The following is a 23,684-nucleotide window of genomic DNA, read 5'->3' as shown; positions in this document are numbered from 1 at the left end:
TCATAAATTAGGAAAAAAATTAATAAGTAATAAAAATCGATTTATATTACTCTGCGTAGCTATATTATATAATTTTTTTAATGGAAAAACTTACAATCTGCATTTCAAACACAATAAGAACATAGTATAATTATGTACATAAACAAAATAATAATAAATAACATATAGAAACATATGGAAACCTATCCTATATTAAAAATCGATAGAACCCAATGTGATTTGTATGGTAGTTCGTCTATGCCGGGCTAATCAATCCCTGTATGGGGAGTATATTTTAAATTTCCGCCCTTTACAACCATTATATAGTATATACCCATCATAAAAATTTTAATTACATTATATAATTATAATATCATGATCAATATAATGTTATTAATTATCACATTATATCATATACAATTATTGAAAGCAAATAAATCTACTTGATGAGAGAAGGTAGTGTAAAGAAAACAATTGCTTGTTGAACGAAATCAATTTTTATCAAATTTTTAATAATCTGGTCCTCATAAATGTATTTTAGCAATGGCTAAAATGGATTATGAAAATTAATAGTTGGGGGGGGGGGGTGAAATTTAAATTAAACTAAGTTTTTTACAGTTTTCGTTGATAAATAATATAAATAATACATTTATTAGGAGGAGGGATGCAATAATTGGGTTAAAACAACCAAACCCTCCTGGCTGCGCCACTGAATACCAGCGGGATATAACAAATACCATTATGTATCAGTGTAATATAATAATATGTATTGTTGCAAACATATAGTATTTATTAATACCTAATATATATACTCTAAAATAATATGAACGAAAATAGAATTGCTCTGTGGTCTGAGGCTCAGAGCGCTATCATATATTATGTTTTATAGTCTTTCCAAGAATACGCACACTGCAGATGTCATATCTCTACAATAGGCGGTGTAATATAATATTATATTGCTATCATTATTAATTATTAAACATTTTTTTCAATAGTTAAAATTTCTTTTTAAAAATTAAAATACATTAGAAAATTGTTATTTTTGGCTTCAAAATTGACCACCCCTAAAACTTTTACGCCGGGGCAACTACTTCCTTGCCCTCCCCATTTTAACCCGGCACTGTTTAAGCCGTAAACATTTATCGAATACATAGTTGTAAATTAATTATTTTAGAAAATATATTTTTAAAAGATGATAAATATTATAAAAAAAAAAAAATAATAAGTAACTACAAATTTACAAGTTAGTATCCTTCGGTGATTATTGAAGTTGGCTGGTAGATTGAGGTTTCCCTGAAACATACAATTTTAAAATTTAAATAAAAATATCGAAAATCAATAGAGATAGACATAATATACAAGTTATTATTATGTATTTATAATAGATGACACCTGATTGTATTTAAAAAAAATACTTAGTAAGTTAATACTCAGTATAAACTATAAAATATTCTATGAGTTATACAATTTATATATTTGGTTTGTAATAATTGTTATTAGTGGTCTTTAAAAAAGAATTAATGTCGTGTGCTTTAAAATAATAAAGTGTCAGACGTCAGTGTAAAATGAATAATTATCTTTTAGTGAATTTTACAATTTAATATTACGTTTCAATTTAAGAAATTTAGTTTTTGGTGGTTCTATAACAAATCAATTATTAATTTTATTATATTATTATAGCCACATTTCATATTACATTAAATATGTGAGGATGTATGAGATTCGGAAATAATATTTAATTGGACGGCGGTTCCTAATAGATACCCATTTCTGGGTATTTAATGGTAGATACATTTCGAAATGACAAGTAATTCTAATAATATATAGATTGCATAACATTTGTAATTAGTTTCTCTTTTATTGTACGTTATTATTAATATTATTCATGGGTTTATAATATATGCACAAAAATATAACAACATACCCATATAAATGCATGATTCAGGGGCAATTTATAAACTATTACGCAGCCACGTAGGTATACTTTGTCACATTGGTGTTTAGGTTAATGCTTAACCTATTATGTTTCAACAAGAAACATTTAGTAGCAATAGTAAATTTATCTATTTTTATGAATACATTAAGTAGGTACATCATCAGTAATATGAATAAACTAATAAGTAATAATTAATAACCACCACTCACAAGTCATAACTAACGAATTAATTATAAATTGCCCTGATTTCTATACAAAATATATATAGTATTATAATTATATGCACATTTTTAAAATTACTAAATTTCAAAAGTGTGCAAAGAATGTGCATCAACAATGTATACCTAATAATATGCACGCTGTGTTTATGCATAAAAATACTTGGGAAATGGTATGAATATTGATAGATATAGTTTTTAAATTTGTGCAAATTGTAAAATATTTTTAATTTATTTTGTTACTTTATCATGAAACAAAAATTGCAAATTATAAATTCGGTATTGGATAAAATATTGAGAATTTTAGAAAATGATTAAAACCGAGAGAAGTTAAATCATTTTTTTAGTGCTTATAAATTATGTAAATGTTATGCAATTACCTAAATACGTAATTAAAGTTATGTTTTTTACTCAGATTCGCAAAAAAATAGTACGAAACGTAATGGATAATCAGATAATCTGTTGACATTTAATATAAAATTGAATCATTATACCATTTTATATTAAATTGTATCATTACCATATTATTTATTTATTAAATAATATTTTTGTACTCCAAATCTAAAAATATTAAACCAAACCACCAGATATTAATTCCATATAGATAGATGGATAGGTACTAAGGTAAAACTAGCGGCGACGAAATTTGGGTTTACCGATGACACACGGCAGTTGCATATTTCATATTCAATTAAACGGATAATTAGGAATTACTAATTTGATAACTATACATTTTAAATTGGTTATAGTTAGTTGAAAATGTTCTCTAGTGGTGAATATTTACCATCAACATGGTTTATGTTGATGTTCGAAGTTTCATCATATGCATTTTTGATTATTTCAGCATCTCTGACGGCATGTAAGTGAAGCTAACAATATTCAAGCACCATTCATATTCAAAAGGTACAAAATCTTTAAAAAAAAAGATGCTATAATCTAATCACTACTACTTTAGGTCTTTAGGTTAAAATTTGCATGGGTTATAGCCTATATAAGTATAGACTATAGATCATAGACAGTACAATTGGAAATTTAAATAAAGGAAATGGTGCTAAAAGTATGTCATAAATATGATAAAATAAGTTATTATCACCTATCGGTATGACAGTAAAATATGTTTAGTAGTTAGATAAGTATAGTAGGTACATACTATTGTATCTATAGCAGTTAAAATGTTCAAAATGACTGTCAGAATATTGATACGGTTCATAGAACTTAAAAGATTAAAAAATTAACAAAAGAAATAAAAAACGCGGAGCACTGGTACTCTTCAACATTTAATTTTCAGTGGTCCTAAAATATTGACATAGTTTTAATAAATCACCGTGGCCAACAAATTAAATTTAAATAATATGTTAAAAACAAAAAAATTATGCTATAATCAAAATGAATAAAAAACACAAATAAGTACATACAAAGTAGCAGGTAGGTAAAATAAATATAAAATATAATATAATATAATTTGTGAACTTCTATAATAACTATTTCATGAACTTTGCTGTATTATTCAAAAATTGTCCAATTTTAATAAATTTCTTTATTTAAGTAACTACACATTCGTTGTGTAGTTTGTCTTTCAAAGTTTTTTTTTGAACTTTTAGGCGTTAAGGTATTGTGTAAATTTGATTCAAAAGTTCTTTCAATCTACGTTGTTGCTTCGTCTTGTGAGATACATTTAATTACCAACCAAAACGTTGGATTATTTGTTCCTACAAGTCCATTGAAATAGCTCTTCCACCTTCACAAAAATTGTTTGTTCTGTTGCCATTGTTTAAAGTAATTTTGTGTGCATTCCATAAATGTGGAGAAAATATTGGGCTCCCAGACTTCCCATTAACATAAGTTTCGTCAAAATATTTTAGAAATGGTAACAATTGTACAGGTGTCGTCGTATATAAATAAACCTAATACATCTATTACTTCACACTTTTGACGGAAGGAAGTGATTTCAGCATAAGACTGGCGACTATAATGAATAATCAGGTTGATTGGTGCCAAAAGAGGCTTTAGTAGACTTGTTTTTAGGTAAAGGAGTTGGAATGGAAGGATCTTGCCTAACTGGAGGATTAAAACTTTAAAGATTTGTTAAAGTCAGGGCAGCCTTTGTAGTCAGCGGTGTGGGTACCAGGCTGTCGTAATATTATCGTACTGTAATTATTTTATATTTGGATTTATTTAATAGTAAATCAGTAAGGCATGGCGATTATTTTCACTAGTAGTCACAGTCACTCGTGGTTTCCCATCGATTGTCGGAAAAATAAAATAAAATATAATCGTTCATATTGTATTATTTTTTTTCATAAAAGTTTGGAAAACCTTGACTATTGAGGATCGTAATAATTATGTATTATTATTATTATTATTATGTATTATTCTCTAATCGTTATTCGTAATTCCACGCCCGCTTATAAAGACCGTACCAGTTTTCCGTTTACCGTTCAAAATAAGTGCGTCACCCTTCATAATGATCGCTTTCAAAATTAAACTTGTCGAAAACGTAACTACAACAAGCCACCGTACCTAACATTATGTTACTCATTTCCTAAATTTAATTATAGATTCGTAATATACTAATATGACAACATTACCTTAGTTGATAGTCATATGCATAAGGAGATTTATTTTGATTAAATATCCGATGATAGTATGAAAGCGAATTTTTTCGTTTTGCACAGCACATCATAATTCCCATTGTAAATGGTACCGTCAATATAACGCCAATTAGTATTCCTATTAACAATATTCCGTCTCTTTCGGGACGATTATTGTAGAAATCCAAACACCGCATATGGTAATGGCGATGATCTAAATCAAGAATCGAAATTCCACTCATTTCAATTGGCTCTTGGCAACTAAAATCCAATTTTATAAAATGTATTATCAAGCCAAAATTATACATTAATAATAATAATTACCGGAAATCATTAAGAAATTCCGGATGTCTTGATTCTGCCAATGGAGCTAAAATAGACACGAGCCATTGATTTACACAATCACATACCCACTTGTTACCTTGTAAGTTCAATTCTTCCAACGTGTCCCATCTACTCAACAAACTACTATCCAAGTATCCTAAAGCGCTGTAACTCAAATCTAACTACAAACAAAGACACTCAAAACTTAGGTACTTTTACGGTGATCAACTTAAGTGTAGTAGGTATTTAACCTATTACCTATACTTACTTTGACTATGGGTGGCCATGATTCGCCTTCTGATCCGTCATTCAATTTGTAGCTAAAAGCAGTCGGGTCTATTGATTTGAGTTTATTATTATGCGTGCAATGAAATTCCTCAAGAACACTAAGAAGACTTAAAGCACGTGGTCCAATATTGTTCAGTTCTGACATGTGCGATAAATGAAGTACTTTTAACGATGCCATTTTTGGGAAACTCCTTCATAACAAAATTATTATATACGCATTTTAAAATAACATTAAACCACAACACTAGTCACTAGTAAAGCACAATCAAAAACAACATGTACTCACAAGATGTTTTTTATCGGATTGGAACTAAAATCTAATCTCTGTAACGCATGTGCTTCATCCAGTCCTGGTGGAATTTCTGTGAATTCATTATTTGATAGATTTAATATTTCTAAAAATCGAGGTGTGTGTAAAAGATGAGCCGGCAACTCTTGTAAAGACGTATTGGACAAATTTAAAACCTGTTAAAATTGTAGATTTTTAAATGGTTATTAGTTGTCACTTCAACAAATATATTAAAAACTTATTTTTATACTTTTAACATGGGCAACGAAGATAATGCGAAACTAGTTGGTCGATCAATGACTGTTAAAGGATTTCCTGCTAGTGTCAATGAAGCAAGGTTACTGAGTTCTTTGAATGTATGTGGCAATAGCGAATGAATATTATTGTAATCAAGGCGTAAATGAATCAAGCTACCTGATCTAGAAGTATCTTCGTTATTAATCTGTAAAACGGATACAAACCACAATTTATAATGATTATAATATTTACATAATTTTAGTAGAATTTATAAAATACTAACCTTGAAAATATCGGGATTTAGACTTTCCGCCGTCAAAGAATTGTAGCTCAAGTCGAGTTCCAAAAGTAACTTTAAGTGTATAAATGCCATTTCATCTATTTTATTTATTTTGTTATGTCGAAATGATAAGTATCTAACTTTAGACGGTGGCAATTGTTTCACATGTACAATGCCGTTATTATCGAAATGCATGAGGGTTGCATTTTTTAAAACTTCTGAGTGGTCCCATAGTTCTAGAATGTCCATCAATCCATTTTCTGTACAATTTATTATGGAATTTTTACACGTGCAAGTATCGCATAAAATACTTTCACCACTAGCCACACAAGTTACAATGAAAATTAGCATACATGATGCAACATTTTGCAAGAACCTGAAAATTAAAAAACAACAATTAACAAAAATTATTTTATATAATTTGTATTGTAGTTAACTGTAAACATAAAAAATAAAATTGCATATTTACATGTTTGTATGAATAGAAAAACTACTATTAATTCTGGTTGAATTCCAATTAATGAATAGAGGCGTACGTATGCAGGCATTAGCTGTTCATGTAGCACGCAAAACAAAGTCAACAATTTTCGAGCGCAAGATAAATAAATAAATCTTATCATAATACAAACATTAATTTAGATACCTGCGCCATTGTCTAACGTAACGTAACTAATTCCGTGCCTACTTTAATTTTAGCCTAAATGCATACAAGTATTGACGTACCTATTGTTAAGAATCAATAATAATAAATAATAATAGGTTGGGTTACTCGTTGTTAGTTGTTGCAACATCGGTTACATTATGATGATATTTTTCTGAACTTTGTGTAAGCCTTTTCTTAAAGAAACATAGCCCATAGGTACTGTTGCATTATTATAACTATCTTATAATCGTAATTATTCATATCAACATTGTAGGTACCTAAACATACCATCAATGGAAAATGTGCTAACAGCTAACGGTTTCAACAATAGGCACCAAACACGGAAAGTCACCGTACGAGTATATAATAATAACAAATAACAAACTCGTAGACATTGATATTACTAGTCATAAGTTATAAGTAGGTATGAATACTTCATTACCGACTCTAATTTATTTTAAATTAAAAAAATATGATGAATAACGAGTACACTGCGTCACTGCAGCAATAATTCCATCTTATAATAGTTAGTAGTAGTTAGTAGGTAAACTAATAAAATACTAAAATACCAATATCTTATGAGTTATGACTATACAGACTATAGTGACTAGAGCCCCGGATTTTCAGGTTTTTACTTTCAGGTATTACTGAGCATAGACGCATGGTAATATACTACCTATAATGAGCAGTTTTATATGATTGAAATGTGGACGTTTCGATCAACACAGATTTTACGGGAAAAAAAATATATTTTTAATATTTGAGAAAGATTAGGGAATAGGTATTTATTATATTTAGTTTCTTTGGCATATTTTTAACTGTATTGTAAAATGTAAATTATAAAAAAAAAATTCTTATATATTTTAATTTGTACCTAATTATTATTGTAATTTTATCTAATTTACACATTTTTTTATCACTTACCAATAAAATTAAATAAGATTTTTTTCTTTTAAGTTGCAATTAATTTCTAATCTATTTTTATACTTATTAGTTGTTCATCTTAAAACCCATCATATTTCGATTTTTTTTTTACCTAAAAATCCAGACTATACTTATGATAAAATTGATAAATCATAAGCAATTTTTAATCAAATCACTATTATTATGTGTAACCGATCTTACAAGCAAAAAACCTGCCCATAATTATTATTTATTATTATTTTAGATTATGATATACCTCGAGTGAAAAATTAAAACTCGAAGTAGTCAAGTGGTTGAATGGATTTTTGTGAATCGTAATAATAGCTGGGTACCTCCCCACAATGCATTGTCTCTGTCTTACAAACGTGAAAAACATATCAAATGTTGAGTTCAGCAGTTCCTAATGTTCCCATGTTGTGTTGTTAATTTTAATATCAGAGTGAATTGGTTGACCTGTTATCAGACTTGAAGCGAGAACATTTTCTGTTTTTTTATGTCTGTTGTGTTTTGATATTTTAATTTTTAAGTCGGATACACGAGTACCAGCGGCTTACGTGAACTATCACAATTTGAAAATGCTTACCTATACCTCGCTTTAAAATAAAAATATCGTAAAAAACAGAATAATGTTAAAATGTTTTTGTTTTAAGTCCATAATATTAGCTGGTGAATTAGGAACCAAATTAAAACTTAGCCCTTCCAAAAATATATTTTGTAATGCCTACCATTTTTATACGTTCATCCAAACAAACGTATAACGTTAAATAATTAGTGAATTTTAATTTTATTACAATTGGCAAGAAGGTATTTAAAAAAATTAGATCCTGCGCTAATTTGTACATTGAAAAATGTGGGTAACTTTAATGTTTTTACATTTTACGGCGTGATAATTCAAAACAAATCAAAGGTTTCCCCATGTTCTAATCACTGCAGTACTGCACTATACATAATACAGCGAATTTGGCTTGAGATCGTTTCTTAAATGCTATAGAAATTTCTGGTGCCCGACATTTTTACCAAATGAACTTTTTAACGATTGGCATTTTTCCCAAAAGTCCGAAAACTTTTTTCCCGACCGTCATGACGGTTATTGTTCCCAAAATAAAAAATTTTAAAATGTAATTACTGTGAGGAGCTACAGTGGCGTATTTTCTATACAACATATTTACAGCTATCATAGTATTTAAGAAAAAGTACAGGTATTTTGCTTTTGTCGCACTTTATCGTCGTTACAACGGGAATTTCGATTTGGGAAAAATATACAGGTAACCACAATTTATTTATCATTGATTTTTAATACTTTCATATTTCAACACTTTATTATATTATTATTGTTATAGCCTTATGAGACTCGTGTCAAACACTCCCTGTCCTTCTGCACAGCTTCAGGAAAAGGAAAGGGCGATATGGACGTAGAAGTCCACCCCCTCCCCAAAATTAAAAAACCCAAATATAGTATTTATTAACTTTTGTATTAAGAATAATTTTATATTTTCATTAAAGGAATAATAACAGGGATAAAGTTTTCATATTTTGTAGGTAAAAATGATGAGCGCCTAGTATATATATTTAAAAAATGTTGAACCCCCTCCCCCCAAAATTTTGAGTTATGGCCTTGGTTGCAGTATATAGGTCGAAAAAAAATTGACGAAATGAAAATGCACAATTTATTTTGAATACTAAACACAAATGATTCTCGTAAATGATCGATTTACTTTAATTTTTTTTTAATTTTTTGTTAATATTTGGATGCCTATGGGCTATGACTCTATGAGTATTTAAAAAACAAACAATCTCTAACACAAACTATTTCCAATATTATAGTATAATATAAGGAAGGTGGTGATTGCAGTTCCCAGTGTTTTCTTTTAAAAATGATTAATTATAAAATCTGGTACAAAAAATGTAGGTTTACCTACATATTATAATGTGATTTTTCGCAGTAAATAATACGTTTTAATCTTTTTCAAACTTGACTAGTTATAAAACATTTTTTTATCGTTAGTGTATAGGTACTATTCAAAAAAATTCAGCTATATACATCATGGCAGTAGAAATTGTAACATATAGGTACAGTTGAATACAAGAATTAACTAAAATTCAAGTTGGGCTAACTGATTAATATACATTTATACCTAAAGGTAATCATTTATCATATTGGTTTTCCATGTACCTATTTAGAGTATTAAATTCACATTTATTCGACAATATTGTAAAACCAATTACCTACATTATAATATTACCATCATAACCTATATCTTATAAGTTACTATAAGAGATTATAGGGATGATTAGGTACATAATTTAGAATTTTTGTATAGATCATGTACTCGAAACATTTTTTTTTTTTTGTTTCATAGGTGTTTCATCTATAATATGGCATATGCTGAAGAATCTATATTTATGGTTCTAATAAAATTACAGCTACAATAAAAAGCTTAAAAATTAAATTTAATAACAAGTTTACAACACGTGTATACAGGCCGACCGTCATTGTAATTTGCATTGATATTTCAATAGTTAGTTTATAGCTATAAAATAGTTTATTTATTTTACCCCATTTTTCAAACAATAACCCATTATTATCAAATTTACCTAATGTTTTTCATTTTACAAATTTTACATTTTCTCGTTCAATAATTTATTTTTAATAAAATAAAAGAACTAATTGCCAGATTATCGGTTATAATAACTTATAAGAAACAATATCATAGATATAGGGAATACTAAATAATATTTATTTAGTCGTCAAAAGGTACTGTTGTCATTGTATATTAAGTCATAGATAGTATCAGTAAACAGGAATATACATTTCGGATTCAAACAACCGGATAACTATTTTTTTTAATTTGTTAATGTTTTTACGTTTTCATAGAATTGTATCTAATATAAGTATAATGAGTGCAAGCCATAAACAATCATCAGAAACTTAGAAGAAATGTTAGTAAGTTTTATGTTATTCAGCTTTAATCAAAATAGTTTTTTTGTATACAATCTTTACTCATTTTGACATTTGAAAAAAATAATTATAATTCCTTACTTTTTATCTTTATACACAATTATGATGCACAATAATGGTATGCACATGTATTTATTATCCAATACTAAACAAATAATTTAGATAAGTATCTACTTTAATACCATCTACTAATTAGTAACTAGTATACACAATACAGGGTGTCTCACTATGTTTATTCACATAAATAGGTATTTCTAAACTACACGACCTTTTCTACCTACTTCCAACATTACTTTTAAATATACATATTATTATTAATATGCTGTACCTACTTAATGGAAATCATAAATTTAATTTTTTAAATATGAACATAAATGTCAGAACTAGAAACTTTCAAATATTTCTACAGTACTATCTTTAAAAAATACTAATTAGAAAAATGTTGAACAGTGATACACCCAGTTTGATAGATCAGGTACTTCCAACAATCTAAAAATAAAAGGTCCAACAATAATATCATACTAAATTTGTACTGAATAATTTTAATTTTACTGTTTAATATGTAGATGATGTTAAGTGATATTATATTGAAAATATGTATTTGAATTGGTATAGAAATAAATGCAGTGTTTTACAATGTGTAAGCATCAAATGTACTATCCAAGAATACATTGTGTATAATACATGTATGTTAATTCATTAAAATAAAATGTCTGCAGAGTTTGAGAACACGCTAAAACTCCAAGTAAGGGCTTAACTAGACAGGATAACCTATCAATTTTAGTGCATGAGTTTCATTTTAGAGGAAAGTACATAATTTGGCATTATTTATTTGTTTTTTGTATTAATTATTAGGTTAACTCTTTAACCATGTTTTCATTTACACAGTGCAGGACAGGTTTTATGATAGCGGATTTCTAGTTCTACAGTAAAAAAAAAAAATTCAACCAAATGTATACAATTGATAGATGGAACTTTATCCGTGGTTTTTTTATAACTGTGAATAAATTTTATTCTTATACTATATTTAAAAAAAACATGAAAAAATCTTTAAAGAACTCATAGAAAACAAAGCATTTAAATCATCAAAAAAAAGCAAAACCTTATCAGGTGATGCAAATGTGCAATATATGAGTTTTTTAAATTATAATATTTTGTATACTCAAAACTTACATGAAAATTTATATATTTGCAAAAACCCAACATTCAAATACAAATAATGTTCTTAACTTTTTTTATCATGGATCAAATTCATTCTAATATTAAAAAACTACACATGATAGATTCTGTTTATTCAAAATTTGCTATGTTGATCACGGGTCAGTGGGTCAGTTGTTATTACATAATTGATATTATAGTTTCCATTATCTATCATAAATTAATAACAATTACAATTTATAGAGTATTATGTTTAGTCAGAAGCTTAATATTTTTATCTTAAGAAAATTATTAAAAATAATAAAAAAGTTTTTGACAAAACTCAATTAATATTACAATTTAAAATTGTTAAAGCAAAGATAATAGTCTCCCTTATTTTTCAATACACAATTGATAATTTCAGTGTTATTATAGATATCTGAATATTAAATTGTGAGAACTGTATTTTTATTTTTCTCACCTATTAATAATTACTTATGGTTAACGTCTTGGAAAGCAGGAGCATTAAATTAATTTTTTTACATTAAAATCGAGAGCATGCTATATTATTTCAGAGGTAAAAGACCTTAATATTACATCTTTAGTCACCAGTTGGTACCAAATTAATATGTATCTTGTGTAATTTCTTATATAAGAAATAATAAAATAGGTCTGTTGTCTGTAAGACCCAAATAATTATCATAAGTTAAATGAAAAAAATGATTTTAAAATTACAATCCAACCTGACATTGGTTTTTTTTCAATTTTGATATTCTAATGATAAATACTTAAATAATTCAGTAACAAATGTTAATTAGTTAATTTTCTTTAAGCTAAATCAAATATCAATGAAATAATATAAGGTGTTTGAATTGTGTATCATATAATATAAATAATAATTTATAGTAAGTAATTAAATGAAACAGGTGAATATGTTAAATTAAAATCAATGATAAATTTATTTTTCCATTTATATTGGTAAACAAAAGTTAACATTAAATTTCCTATATAGGCGATATAAGTAGTTAAAAAATAAAAAAAATTTACATAGAATTTTAAACAACAAACATTTCATATACTTTATACAATCCCACCATTACTTAGCTATTGTTCTAGTGTTTTGCTCTGCCAAAGGTTTTTGTCCTCCTCTTCTTCTTGATTTCTGGGCAGGCTGATTTTCGTTTTCTCCAACATTCTATAATAATAAATGCATAAAAGTAAATACTGAAAGTTTGATAAAAGTTTTTATTATATGCTTTGATGTTTGATTACTTGTCCTTGTGCTTGAGGGTTTGACTTTTGAGGTTTTTGTGATTGTCTGGCCCCTATTTGACCTGTTGGAGGGGGCACAGCTAATACATTGCCAACAGCCTTTGTCCTGCCTTCTCTAAATACCAATCTTTGGCCAGGTCGTAAGTACTCTGGATATTTAATGAATCTAAATCTTACTTTTGCCTTATCACCAGTTCTCAAACAATCTTCAGACATACTGAGAATAGATGCTGTTTGTCGAATACTACCACAATGAACTGAAAAAAAAAAGCAACTAAATAACATTATTGAACAAAACTGTCAATGTCCTACCCATTGCTTGGTAACGAGAACTAATTGTTGTTGGATGATGCAATACAAGTATCTCTCCATCAAACTCCCAGGTAGCAGATGGATTGAGTGATGGAGAAACCATTACCATTCCTTTACGAATTTGGGATCTTTTGATTTTCTTTAAAGCAAAAGAAGCAGTTTGCCCGGCTTTTACTTCACGTACTACCATTCTTTTACGGTGTATACTCTTTACTGTGATAGCAACAAATTGGCCAACAGGATCGGGTCCTAACATCAGTGTATCATTTAAACGAATTGTTCCACATAGTGTTGTACCAGAAACTACTGTTCCAACGCCCTAAAATAAAAAATTAATTTCTAAAATATTTGAATACCTCTAGATGATCATAATTTATAATTTATACATACAGGTACAGAATATGTGTCATCAATTTGAAATTCAGCTGGATCATTATCAGTAGACATAACTCGGGTAGTTAAAAGATTTAAAAACATTTTTAATAAATCTAAATTTTCGCCATTAACATTAGAAACTTGAAATATCGGGCAAAGCCTTAAAAATTACATTAATTACATTTATAATCAGATAAATACTTTACAATTTTAGTAACATACCTTTGAGAAACAAAATTTGTAGCACTCACAATGACATCATCCTTGGTCTTAACCATAACTGGAACTTTTCTACAACCTGGCGACTTGAGTATGCGAACTAATAATCTTAATGTATCTTGAAGTATATTAGGGGGACACATATCAATTTTTGTAACAACTACAAACACTGGAACACTAAGAGCTAATGCAAGACCTAAATGTTCTTTGGTCATTCCAATTATCCCTGCATTGGCTCCAATCTAATTGAAATTACAACTTTAAAAATTATCACTGTGAAATTTAATTTTAAATTACCATTAACATGCCGAAATCTGGCATATGTCCAGTCATACCAAACACAGTAGTCTTCAAGTAACGCTCATGTCCAGCTAAGTCAATAAAGGTAATCACTTTGGTCGATTTCTCACATATTTTTACCCAATCTAATGACCCATGTTCTGGTCTATTCACCACTTCTCCTGTGCTATCAAAACCAAGAATATCATTGCCTACAGAGCTTGTACGTCCTGATTCCATTTCATGTTTGTGTCTAAACAGTTTTAACCTTGCATGGCCTCGGCCATTATCTAATTCACCGTGAGTCAAAACTCCCAACAATGTTGATTTTCCAGCATCCACATTTCCCACAACCGCTACCCTAGATGAAAAATTATATTTTATTTTTATTTGTAAGATGTTTTATCACTTATTACCTTATTTCAAGAAAGTCTTGGGATTCTAATCGTTTTCTAACAAGATACTGTGCTGTACTAGTTCCACCTTCTACTCTTTCTCTAAGAAGAACACAGTCTGCATCCTGAGTTGCTGCTAATGAATGTAGTGTAGCCACCGAGGCTTCAAACTCATCATTTGTTAAACCGCTGCCGTCATCTCCAATGCCTACATCGTAAATAGTTTCTCCATGTCCTTCTTCTATAAGCTCTTTGAGCCTATGCTGCAAGGCTTCAAATTGCTCTTCTGACGGACTAACCAAACTTGACTGCAAGCAGAAACATAAAGTGGCAAAATGAATTCCTAATACTCTACTTAACACATCAGATGTTGTTATAACTTATAATCAAAAAATACAATATATGTAGGTAATCGTTTTTTTTTTTTAGTTGAAAATAATATTTGTAGGTAAATTATGCTAAAAATACTTTTTAAGCATAATATTGAATATTATTTAAACTACAGACGAAATTACCTTTCCTCGAACAATGGAGTAATCAACTTTTTGTATTGCCTTTTCATCTAATTGACCTCTATTTAACAAGGAAATGGCTTTGTCCGCTGTATTTGGAGTTTGTTCAACTATGTTCGCCATTTAAATGTAGGTACTACACTCGGACGGTTGTTCGCAAGTCTTATTCAGCCAATAATACGGACAGGAACGCCATTACAAGTCAAAATATATTTCTATAACAAAATATGATATTTCAAACTATCAAACGTAAAAATGTATAGGGACTTACTTCTTATTATAAAATTCCTCGAAATCGCAGTTGAAACAAATTCAGTCGTAGGTCAGCCAATAGTCAATACAAACTCAGTAGATCCCAATATATTGCAATGTCTTCCTGGCGTACTGCTACGACGGACGTGTATCGTTAAACAAAATTATTATTTTCTACTTAGTATTTACCAAGAGTAAGTCGTTCTAAACATAAATATTTTGACACCTTGTCAGTTGTAGTTATTATTATTATAAATATTATTATTATTATTGTCGAGTTGTTATCAGAATGTGGTTCGACGATGTAAACGTATTAGAATTTGTCAGTGCATGTCACAACGAGTTGCAATAACGTAAGCCCCCCACCCCCACTCTAAACCAAATGCTAATACTAATGATGGTTCAGGGCACTAAAATAGTAAATATCAAATGAATAAATATTCTTTCATTTTCAAATGTGTCACTTTTTCTTTAACCAATATATCCCTTACTAGGTAACTAGTTCGATATAATTGTTCAATATGGTCAATGTGCATTTGTGGCTTGTGCGATTATGATATTATAAGATATTATCCGAGTGGCAGAGCATCCTTATAATAAATATAAACCATCAAAATATTAAAAGCGATATTGAAAAAAAAAACAAAAATGAGAAGTAATAAAAGGAAGCTAAATTTAAAACATGGACTAAGATAATATCTTCTGAATTTTGTAGTCCGGATTTATTCCAATGGAGGTTGAATCGTTTGGAAATCAGGCAATCAGTGTCACCACATTTAATATAATTAATATGTCCACGTCTTTCATGTTTCAACGACTACGACCCGACTGTATTTGAGAATTTTATTCATTGAATTCATTCCATTTTTTAAAATTTGAGCCCAAGATATTACAAGTATCATAGGTGGTGATCGGGGGGGGGGGGCTTACGGGGGCTTAGTCCCCCCAAAATAAATGATTTGAAGTTAAAGATCCCCTAAGAATATTAAACAAACAATACCGTAATTTTGTACAGTTTGCAGAACTTTTTTCATTCTTATATCCACAATTATATGTATAAGTGTACCTAGTACATTACATACACACTATTTACCAATTTATTATTTACGGTGAAATACAGAAAAATTAAGTCACTATTCACAATAATATTATATTGTGTTTATATACCCAATATTGTACATATTTTGTACCAATTGGCCATCTTTATTGAATAACATATTATACCATTCTATTTTAGATGGGAAAAATATTATTTCTTTCCTAATTTTTGTTAATTCTCGAGAAGCGATAGCTATTATAGGACTATCGCTATACCTGTATTAAACCTATTGTAAAGTTTATCGCGATTGAATGAATCGTTAACCGTATTGACCATTTTATACTAAATTATATTTTACTTAATGTTTGATGTTCTTGGGAATACATTTCTTTTGAGATTGTGATTTAGATTTTTAATAAATAATTTAGTTCAAATATGTTTGAAATATTTAAATTTAATTCTTTTTTTATGTTTGTAACTATTTAAGTTGTTATTATAACGAGAATAATTTTTTATGAGTGATCTAATGTAAAAATTAGTTTTTTGTGGGTGTGGGGGCAATGCCCCCACGGGTCTGTTTGTCATCAAATATTTGAGCCCCCCTTAATATTTTACAAGATCTCCGCCTATGATAAGTATTGACTATTGGAGTATGGAGTATAACATTCAACTAATTTAAATTAAAAAAGGTTACATTTATAAATACATACATACAATACATACATTTTAAATGCATTAAAAAAACCCCTATAAATCGTATAGGTACCTAATTAAAATAATTAAAACAGTCAGGGATCATTCTCTTTGCGCCTATGCCTGTACCTGCCAGAGGTATCTGTACCTATACTTGCTATTCTACGATTAACAAATATGGAAATCAACCAAACATATGCTTCATATTATCTCAGCACAATCTTCGGATTTAATTCACGTAATATATAGAATGACATAACTACGTAAGTGTAGAAGAGAGAGGAGAACGGATATGAGTGTGAATAAATCTGTATTATAATACATGCCAAAACGTTAAGCCGATTTCGAGTTTTCCAGTCTGAAGTCCTTTGATCCACAATTCCAAGGCAAATTTATTATTTATGTTTGATTGTTGAACAAGGTTTTTTTACTGGATAGGTTGTTAACCTATCGCCAATTCCATTATACCCACGGATAGGGTAGCTCAGGGCCTAAGGTACGCTAGACTCGTAGTACAAATTACTTAGTAGCTCCCAGGGCCTAGAGAGATTTATAACGAAATAATAATTTATTATATTGATTTATAAATATAATTCATAAAAGTTATTTAAAAAAATAATAATTACTCCGAGATTATTGCGTTTATTATTGTGTAGTAGGTATAGGTACTTATTACTAGGTACCTACACAACGACATTTTTTAAAGTATTTTGGAAATATTGTCCTTGAATATTGAATACCTCAAACCTATTCATACCATTACATACAGTAAATCGATATTGTCTTCATAATTTGTTTAATATTATAATAATTAGAACTATCAGCTAGGATTTTAATGACATAAAAATACACAAAAATGCACTAAAAATAATGCAAACATGACCTAAAAACTCTAAAAAATGACCGAAAAATGTACCTAGATGAGCGAAAAAAATTTAATTTTAAAATAAATATGATTATTAATTATTCTTTATTCATTTTTAATATAACACAGAAAAGGTAACTATTTGTTTTAATAAGTAAATTAAGCAAATATATTCAAATTTGAGTTTAATTGGTTCTATTACTTTTTCGATTCTTATCCAGTTTGCCAAATCCCAATTCGGCGACAACTCAGTTTGCCGATAAATATACCAGTTTAAAATATTTTTAATATTTTTTTATTAATATAGTTTCAATTTTCCCCATTCGCCGACAAGTGACAATAATTTTATCGAAAACAGCGATAATATTATGATATGTTGTCGATACAAGTTCAAAGGTACTATTTTTAAAAATACTATTGGTACTAATTAAGATTACCTAAATAACAAATATTAAAAAAACTTTCGTCAGACGAAGTTAAATACCTAGGGTTAATATTTGACAAACGCCTCAACTGGAACTCGCACCTAAAACAAAAACGAAAATCAGTAAACTCCAGACTACATCTTTTGAGACCCCTATTAAAATCAAAACTTTCTTTAACCAACAAACTTACGATATATAAATCGATAATCCGTCCGGCTTGGCTCTACGGCATCCAACTTTGGGGGCCAGCAAAATCATCAAATACTAAAACTCTCCAAGCATTCTAATAATCTAATCCATATGTCTACGCCTAATAACCTCTGCCCCTTGGTATGTTACCAATAAAAATCTCCACAAAGATCTGAACATACCAACCCTCCACGACTTAGCCAAATCCTATTACTCAAAATTCCACTCAACCCTCCGCGCTCATTCAAACCCCATAATTAAAAGTGTATCCTCTGCCTCTATTATTCCTAGAAGGTTAAAAAGACAATGGCCAAGAGATCTGCTCAATACCCAATAAAAAAAAAAAAATAAAACAAAAACAAAAAAAAAAAAATAATTATGATAAAATGAATTAAAATAAAGTTCAAACCGTAATTTCTTGTCAGGTGGCACTCAGCCTTCCTTCTCTTTTAATTGTTATTATTGTTAATTGTAAGAATAACAATATTCTTTAAGTCGCCACACTTACTTATTATACACTGTATGTATAGATTGTAAATACACTTTTATTCAATAAAAAAAAAAAAAAAANAGATTGTAAATACACTTTTATTCAATAAAAAAAAAAAAAAAAACTTAAAATAAACAAAAATTAAAAATGTTTAAATTAAACGTAATATTTGTAAAAATGAGCTTAAAAATGTAATAAAATGCCAAATAAAAATTATATACTCTAAACAGCTGTGTACGAAACAAATTTAACTTTTGGTTAGGACTATATAGCACTCAAAGAAAACAAATTCAAAAGTCTCCAAAATCCTTGCTCTAATAATAATTAATACCTATTTCATAAATGCAACTTGTTTTTAATAATCATTTAATGTTAACCTACTGTTATATTAATAAATAATAGAATTACTAATATCAATTTATATTTATATAACCAAATATAAGATACACTTTATATGTTAAATATATTTGAACTCAAAAAGTATATATTATAGTTATACAATTAATAACCCCCCAAAAAAACCAAACCTAATGCCTAATAATTATATGCCTGTATAATATTTGATTTTTTGTGTCACCCCGTTTTATCCAGGACTAATTATAAATAACTAATAATAATAATAATTATATTTATTTAGTCATCAGACATATATTAATCACATAATAGATTAAAATTTTAATAATAATCATAGAATAATTATTCTGTACTTAAGGTTTATAGACTATCTATTTACTATTACCTTAGATTAATCCACGAATTCACATATATCTTAATTCGTGGATTGATCTAATGGATGATGATGATCTGTTATCAGTTATCACTTACTGTTATCTATTGCGAACTTGACACGCGTACAATTTAGGAGTTTTCTTAACAATTGATATTTTTATTTTTTTAATGCTACAAGCAGTACAAGCTGTTATCTAGTATCTACTGCTAACTTAACACGCGTATTTTTATTTTATTTTGTAGTAATTTAAAATTTTTCCTGTTCGCTATTAATTTGTAGCCGATCTGATTTAGTTTTCGAGTTTTCGACTCTCATAATTCATACCAAGTGTTGGTACAGCAACAAAAATACTCCAATAATACAATATTATTACACTGTGGAAATGAAAATTTACTGCATCGAAAACTTCAATCTGTTCTAAGTACTTGCACTCTCTATTTTACAGTCAGTCATCTTCTATAAACTAAACATTATATTATCAATGGAGGAGTATTCTGAAGAAATATTTTGTTGTTCTCAGTGGATTAAAAATGGGAAATTTGAAAAAGTAATTTGATCTGGACGGTGGTCCTGTAAACGATTTCTCTTAAATGATAAAATCTGAATATAATGATATTATTAATGTTTCATTGTTTATGTAGGTATGCATCCAATTACCAGACTACATGTTGTGTAAAAGTGTATCGATTTCGTCTGAATTTGAAAGACTGCTGGCTCGCCGTGTATACATACTCGGCGATACATCCTATGGCAGGTGAACACTAATAATATTGTTCTTCACCCTAATACTTATGCTTTTCACACTAATACTATTGCTATTCACACTCTTGTAGACCAATGTGACTAAACACTTTATTCTCTTACATCAATTTTAGCTGTTGTGTTGATGAAACAGCAGCCCAACACATAGCTGCTGATTGTGTTGTTCATTTTGGACGGTCGTGTCTAACACCAAATAGTCATCTTCCTGTCTATTATATTCTTCCCAAACAACCACTAGACCATGTCCAGTGTGCCAATTCAATAATCAAAACCTTTGAAACTGATGAAGGACTGGTTCTAGTATTGTATGATGTGGCTTATCATCATGTCCGAGGTAAATTCTTAAATAAATATTATATTTTACAATTTGTTGCTGCAACAATGCTGTTTTTATATTCCAGACCATTTGGCCAAATCATTATCATCTGCAAAGTCAATTATGGTATCTGACATAGATTTAAAGGATCAAAATACTACTAGTTATGCTTTATCCAATGACCACGAATGTACAAGCATATTTGGAAGACGATTTCATAACTTAAATTATAAACATATTGTTTATATAATACATGATAACTACATGAACAACGTAGATAGATTTATACTAGAGAAAAAAGGTGCAAACATAAAATTTTGCTATAATAGATAATTTACAACTATTTATATGAGTACATTTATTTTACAGAATGTCAAGTACATATCTATGAAAACAGTTGTAATATATTAACCCAACGAACTTTATCATCAGTGATAAAAAAAAAACAATATTTAAAAGAAAAGATTAAAGATTCTACTCATATTGGAATACTCATATGTAGTTTAAGTATCAAAGATTTACTCGACCGTATCAATAGAGTTAAATGTTTATGCAAAAAGACAAACAAAAAATGTTACATTTTTTCTGTTGGACGTCCTAATGTTGCCAAATTAGCTAATTTTCCAGAAGTAATATATTTCTTACTAATGATCAAGTTTGCTATGACCATTGATGTATATATATATATTTATTTAGATTGAAATCTTTGTGAATATTACATGTGCAGAAGGTGTCATAGAAAATCAAAAAGAATACATGCAACCAATTGTTAATATTGATGACATTGAATTGGCTTTGGGGACTGAGAACACTAGTGGTATTTATAAAATGATTTTGTTTTCGTATTTTAATTTGTTTAAAACAATTTATTTTGATTTTAGATTTACCCGATATATCATTAGTAACCAACAAATTAAGAAACTTTACAATGCCTAATGAGGAAGTCGAGTTATCTTCAGCATTAAATGTCAGAAAAGATATGTCATTATCAATGGTCACTCAAAATAGAACATGGACTGGACTCAATCCGCATGACACACGACCTCCAGTTATAATAGCTACTGAAGGAAGAAAAGGCACACCGAGTTCTGGATATATCACATCTGATTCAGATCACCGTAGCTAAAGACAACAGTTAATGAATGTATTTTTGAAGACGTTAACTAATTTCTATTTTGGTTAATGAACTTGAAAAAATAATAATGTTCAAATTATTGTTATAGGATTTGTTATTCAAGTAATTGTTGTTGGTATTAAAGTAATAATAATTTCTTACTTTCAAATTAAAAATTTTGATATATTTTTTTATTATTTTATAAATAATCAAATAAATATGTAAAATGACTGCCATTTTTTAATAGTTGATATTAAGTAATTAAAGCGTACTGACGTCAAAGTATCTTCTAGTCATTAAAAAAATAATATTTTAATTCTTTAACTGTATTTAAATGGCATTTTTAATTGTAAATGGAATTTAGAAATCATTACCTTCTTCTTTAGTTTAGTGAATTTTTTTTATTTTTTTACAATAAAAAAATTTAAAAAACGATTTCATTATATAAGTGTAGGTACACGTTATGTTTTTAAATCCAAAAAATATTATATAATATACTTATATGCAATCATACTGTCCTTTTACAGTTTCAAATTTAAATACATAAGTACAAGTATGTGTTACCCTGTGGGCTAAACAAAAGTTTTATGAAGAGTGAGCAATTTTAAGCTTCTTAAAGCAGATAATTTTATATCTTACATCATCGCTATACTAGCATTTTACATACCTAGTACATACTATAGGCAAGGCTAGGCAGGTTAACTATTTTTTTAAGGGGATCGGTGGTGAACAGTTATTTTAGCCGAAACATACTTATCTTTTGTCCATCATACGTATCAACCTAGTAATGCGGTAATACTTTTTAGACCTGATTTGAATTTGTTATTTTTCTACTTTTTCTAATTTCACTTCTACCAAATTACATAGGTACCTAGGTACTTATTACTTTATACGTCATAATTAATAGAACACTAAATAAGTATTAAAAATTAAAACGTCCTCACAAAATGTAGGCACAGAAGACAAAACTCTAGTATATTTTGTTCATCGCTTCATCGGCACCTTAGAGTATGAAGTAAAAATAGCAGTACGAAACATCGAAAAAAAAATAATACTATACCTACCTATATCAGTATTGTATATTTGGATAATTGTATGTACTACCATTGCGACATTGGGTGTAGAATATTCTGAATATTGTTCAATATGTATACGTACGCAGTGTAGGACCTATGTATTGCATGTACTATTTATAATCAATATTTAATGATATCATCATTCATCATATTTGAGTAAGTTACAGAATACATACCATGCTACGGCTACCAAAGAAACGATGTCGATTGCCGAGGGCTACTGCAATGATACCTGCAGCAATGACCCATTTTTTTCACTTTCAAACATTTATGCGATATATAGGTAGGTACCTACTTTATAAAAAAATAATAATTACATCATGGTATGTGAACGTGACATTCGGTATGGGAGGTACGTCATATACGGGGGTTTTTAAATACTTTTCATTTTTAACACTTTTCTTAAGTTTGGTTTCACGTCTGTCTGTGATCAAATCTTGCGCGCTCGATTTGAGGCACTTTTTGAAGATGAAAAATTCTGAAAATTGGTATAGACCTTGGTCTTGGATGACAATACAATAATCCGTTGTCATTTTGGGACATGGACCAAAAAAAAAAAAAAAA

The 23,684-nt window shown here is 28.6% G+C and overlaps 3 protein-coding genes and 1 long non-coding RNA gene across 4 annotated transcripts; 1 reads left to right on the top strand and 3 right to left on the bottom strand.

Annotated features, from left to right (window-relative positions):
- Nucleotides 1-36: 36 nt before the first annotated feature.
- LOC111036865 (leucine-rich repeat-containing protein 55-like) lies at nt 37-6,745 on the bottom strand. Its single transcript, XM_022319115.1, has 8 exons — nt 6,612-6,745; nt 6,146-6,518; nt 5,876-6,067; nt 5,623-5,801; nt 5,317-5,527; nt 5,049-5,230; nt 4,722-4,985; nt 37-1,272 (listed from the first exon to the last, which is right to left on the bottom strand). Coding segments are annotated over exons 1-8 (1,452 nt in total). The 5' UTR covers nt 6,614-6,745; the 3' UTR covers nt 37-1,223.
- Nucleotides 6,746-12,738: 5,993 nt separating this feature from the next.
- On the bottom strand, nt 12,739-15,976 carry LOC111036881 (GTP-binding protein 1). Its single transcript, XM_022319141.1, has 9 exons — nt 15,441-15,976; nt 15,173-15,384; nt 14,679-14,965; nt 14,281-14,623; nt 13,987-14,225; nt 13,780-13,924; nt 13,390-13,708; nt 13,078-13,334; nt 12,739-13,000 (listed from the first exon to the last, which is right to left on the bottom strand). Exons 2-9 carry the CDS (start codon nt 15,290-15,292, stop codon nt 12,902-12,904), a joined length of 1,809 nt encoding a protein of 602 aa, XP_022174833.1. The 5' UTR covers nt 15,293-15,384; nt 15,441-15,976; the 3' UTR covers nt 12,739-12,901.
- Nucleotides 15,977-18,502: 2,526 nt separating this feature from the next.
- On the bottom strand, nt 18,503-19,196 carry LOC111036880. Its single transcript, XR_002604817.1, has 2 exons — nt 18,634-19,196; nt 18,503-18,544 (listed from the first exon to the last, which is right to left on the bottom strand). It is a non-coding gene; the product is annotated as an uncharacterized LOC111036880 (long non-coding RNA).
- An 802-nt stretch (nt 19,197-19,998) lies between these two features.
- LOC111036901 (2-(3-amino-3-carboxypropyl)histidine synthase subunit 2) lies at nt 19,999-22,230 on the top strand. The gene is made up of 7 exons (XM_022319174.1): nt 19,999-20,399; nt 20,494-20,606; nt 20,728-20,948; nt 21,016-21,231; nt 21,300-21,559; nt 21,627-21,747; nt 21,812-22,230. The coding sequence occupies exons 1-7, from the start codon at nt 20,334-20,336 to the stop codon at nt 22,054-22,056; spliced, it is 1,242 nt and encodes a 413-aa protein (XP_022174866.1). The 5' UTR covers nt 19,999-20,333; the 3' UTR covers nt 22,057-22,230.
- Nucleotides 22,231-23,684: the final 1,454 nt, after the last annotated feature.

Source organism: Myzus persicae, unplaced genomic scaffold (assembly GCF_001856785.1).
Source record: "Myzus persicae strain clone G006 unplaced genomic scaffold, MPER_G0061.0, whole genome shotgun sequence".
NCBI lineage: Eukaryota > Metazoa > Arthropoda > Insecta > Hemiptera > Aphididae > Myzus > Myzus persicae.
The sequence above is the reverse complement of the archived record's forward strand: the minus strand, read 5'-3'. Positions and strand labels throughout refer to the sequence as shown.

Bases quoted from the DNA above. Each gene is read 5' to 3' on its own strand.
- LOC111036901 (XM_022319174.1), top strand. From the start codon at position 20,334: ATGGAGGAGTATTCTGAAGAAATATTTTGTTGTTCTCAGTGGATTAAA. The intron at 20,607-20,727 runs GTGAACACTAAT...CATCAATTTTAG, and splicing joins GGCGATACATCCTATGGCAG to CTGTTGTGTTGATGAAACAG. The intron at 20,949-21,015 runs GTAAATTCTTAA...TTTATATTCCAG, and splicing joins GGCTTATCATCATGTCCGAG to ACCATTTGGCCAAATCATTA.
- LOC111036881 (XM_022319141.1), bottom strand. From the start codon at position 15,292: ATGGCGAACATAGTTGAACAAACTCCAAATACAGCGGACAAAGCCATT. The intron at 14,966-15,172 runs GTAATTTCGTCT...TTCTGCTTGCAG, and splicing joins ACTCCATTGTTCGAGGAAAG to TCAAGTTTGGTTAGTCCGTC. The intron at 13,335-13,389 runs GTAGGACATTGA...TTTTTTTTTCAG, and splicing joins TTCTCGTTACCAAGCAATGG to TTCATTGTGGTAGTATTCGA.
- LOC111036865 (XM_022319115.1), bottom strand. The intron at 5,528-5,622 runs GTGAGTACATGT...TTTGTTATGAAG, and splicing joins AATCCGATAAAAAACATCTT to GAGTTTCCCAAAAATGGCAT. The intron at 1,273-4,721 runs GTAATGTTGTCA...TGTATGTTTCAG, and splicing joins GCATATGACTATCAACTAAG to GGAAACCTCAATCTACCAGC.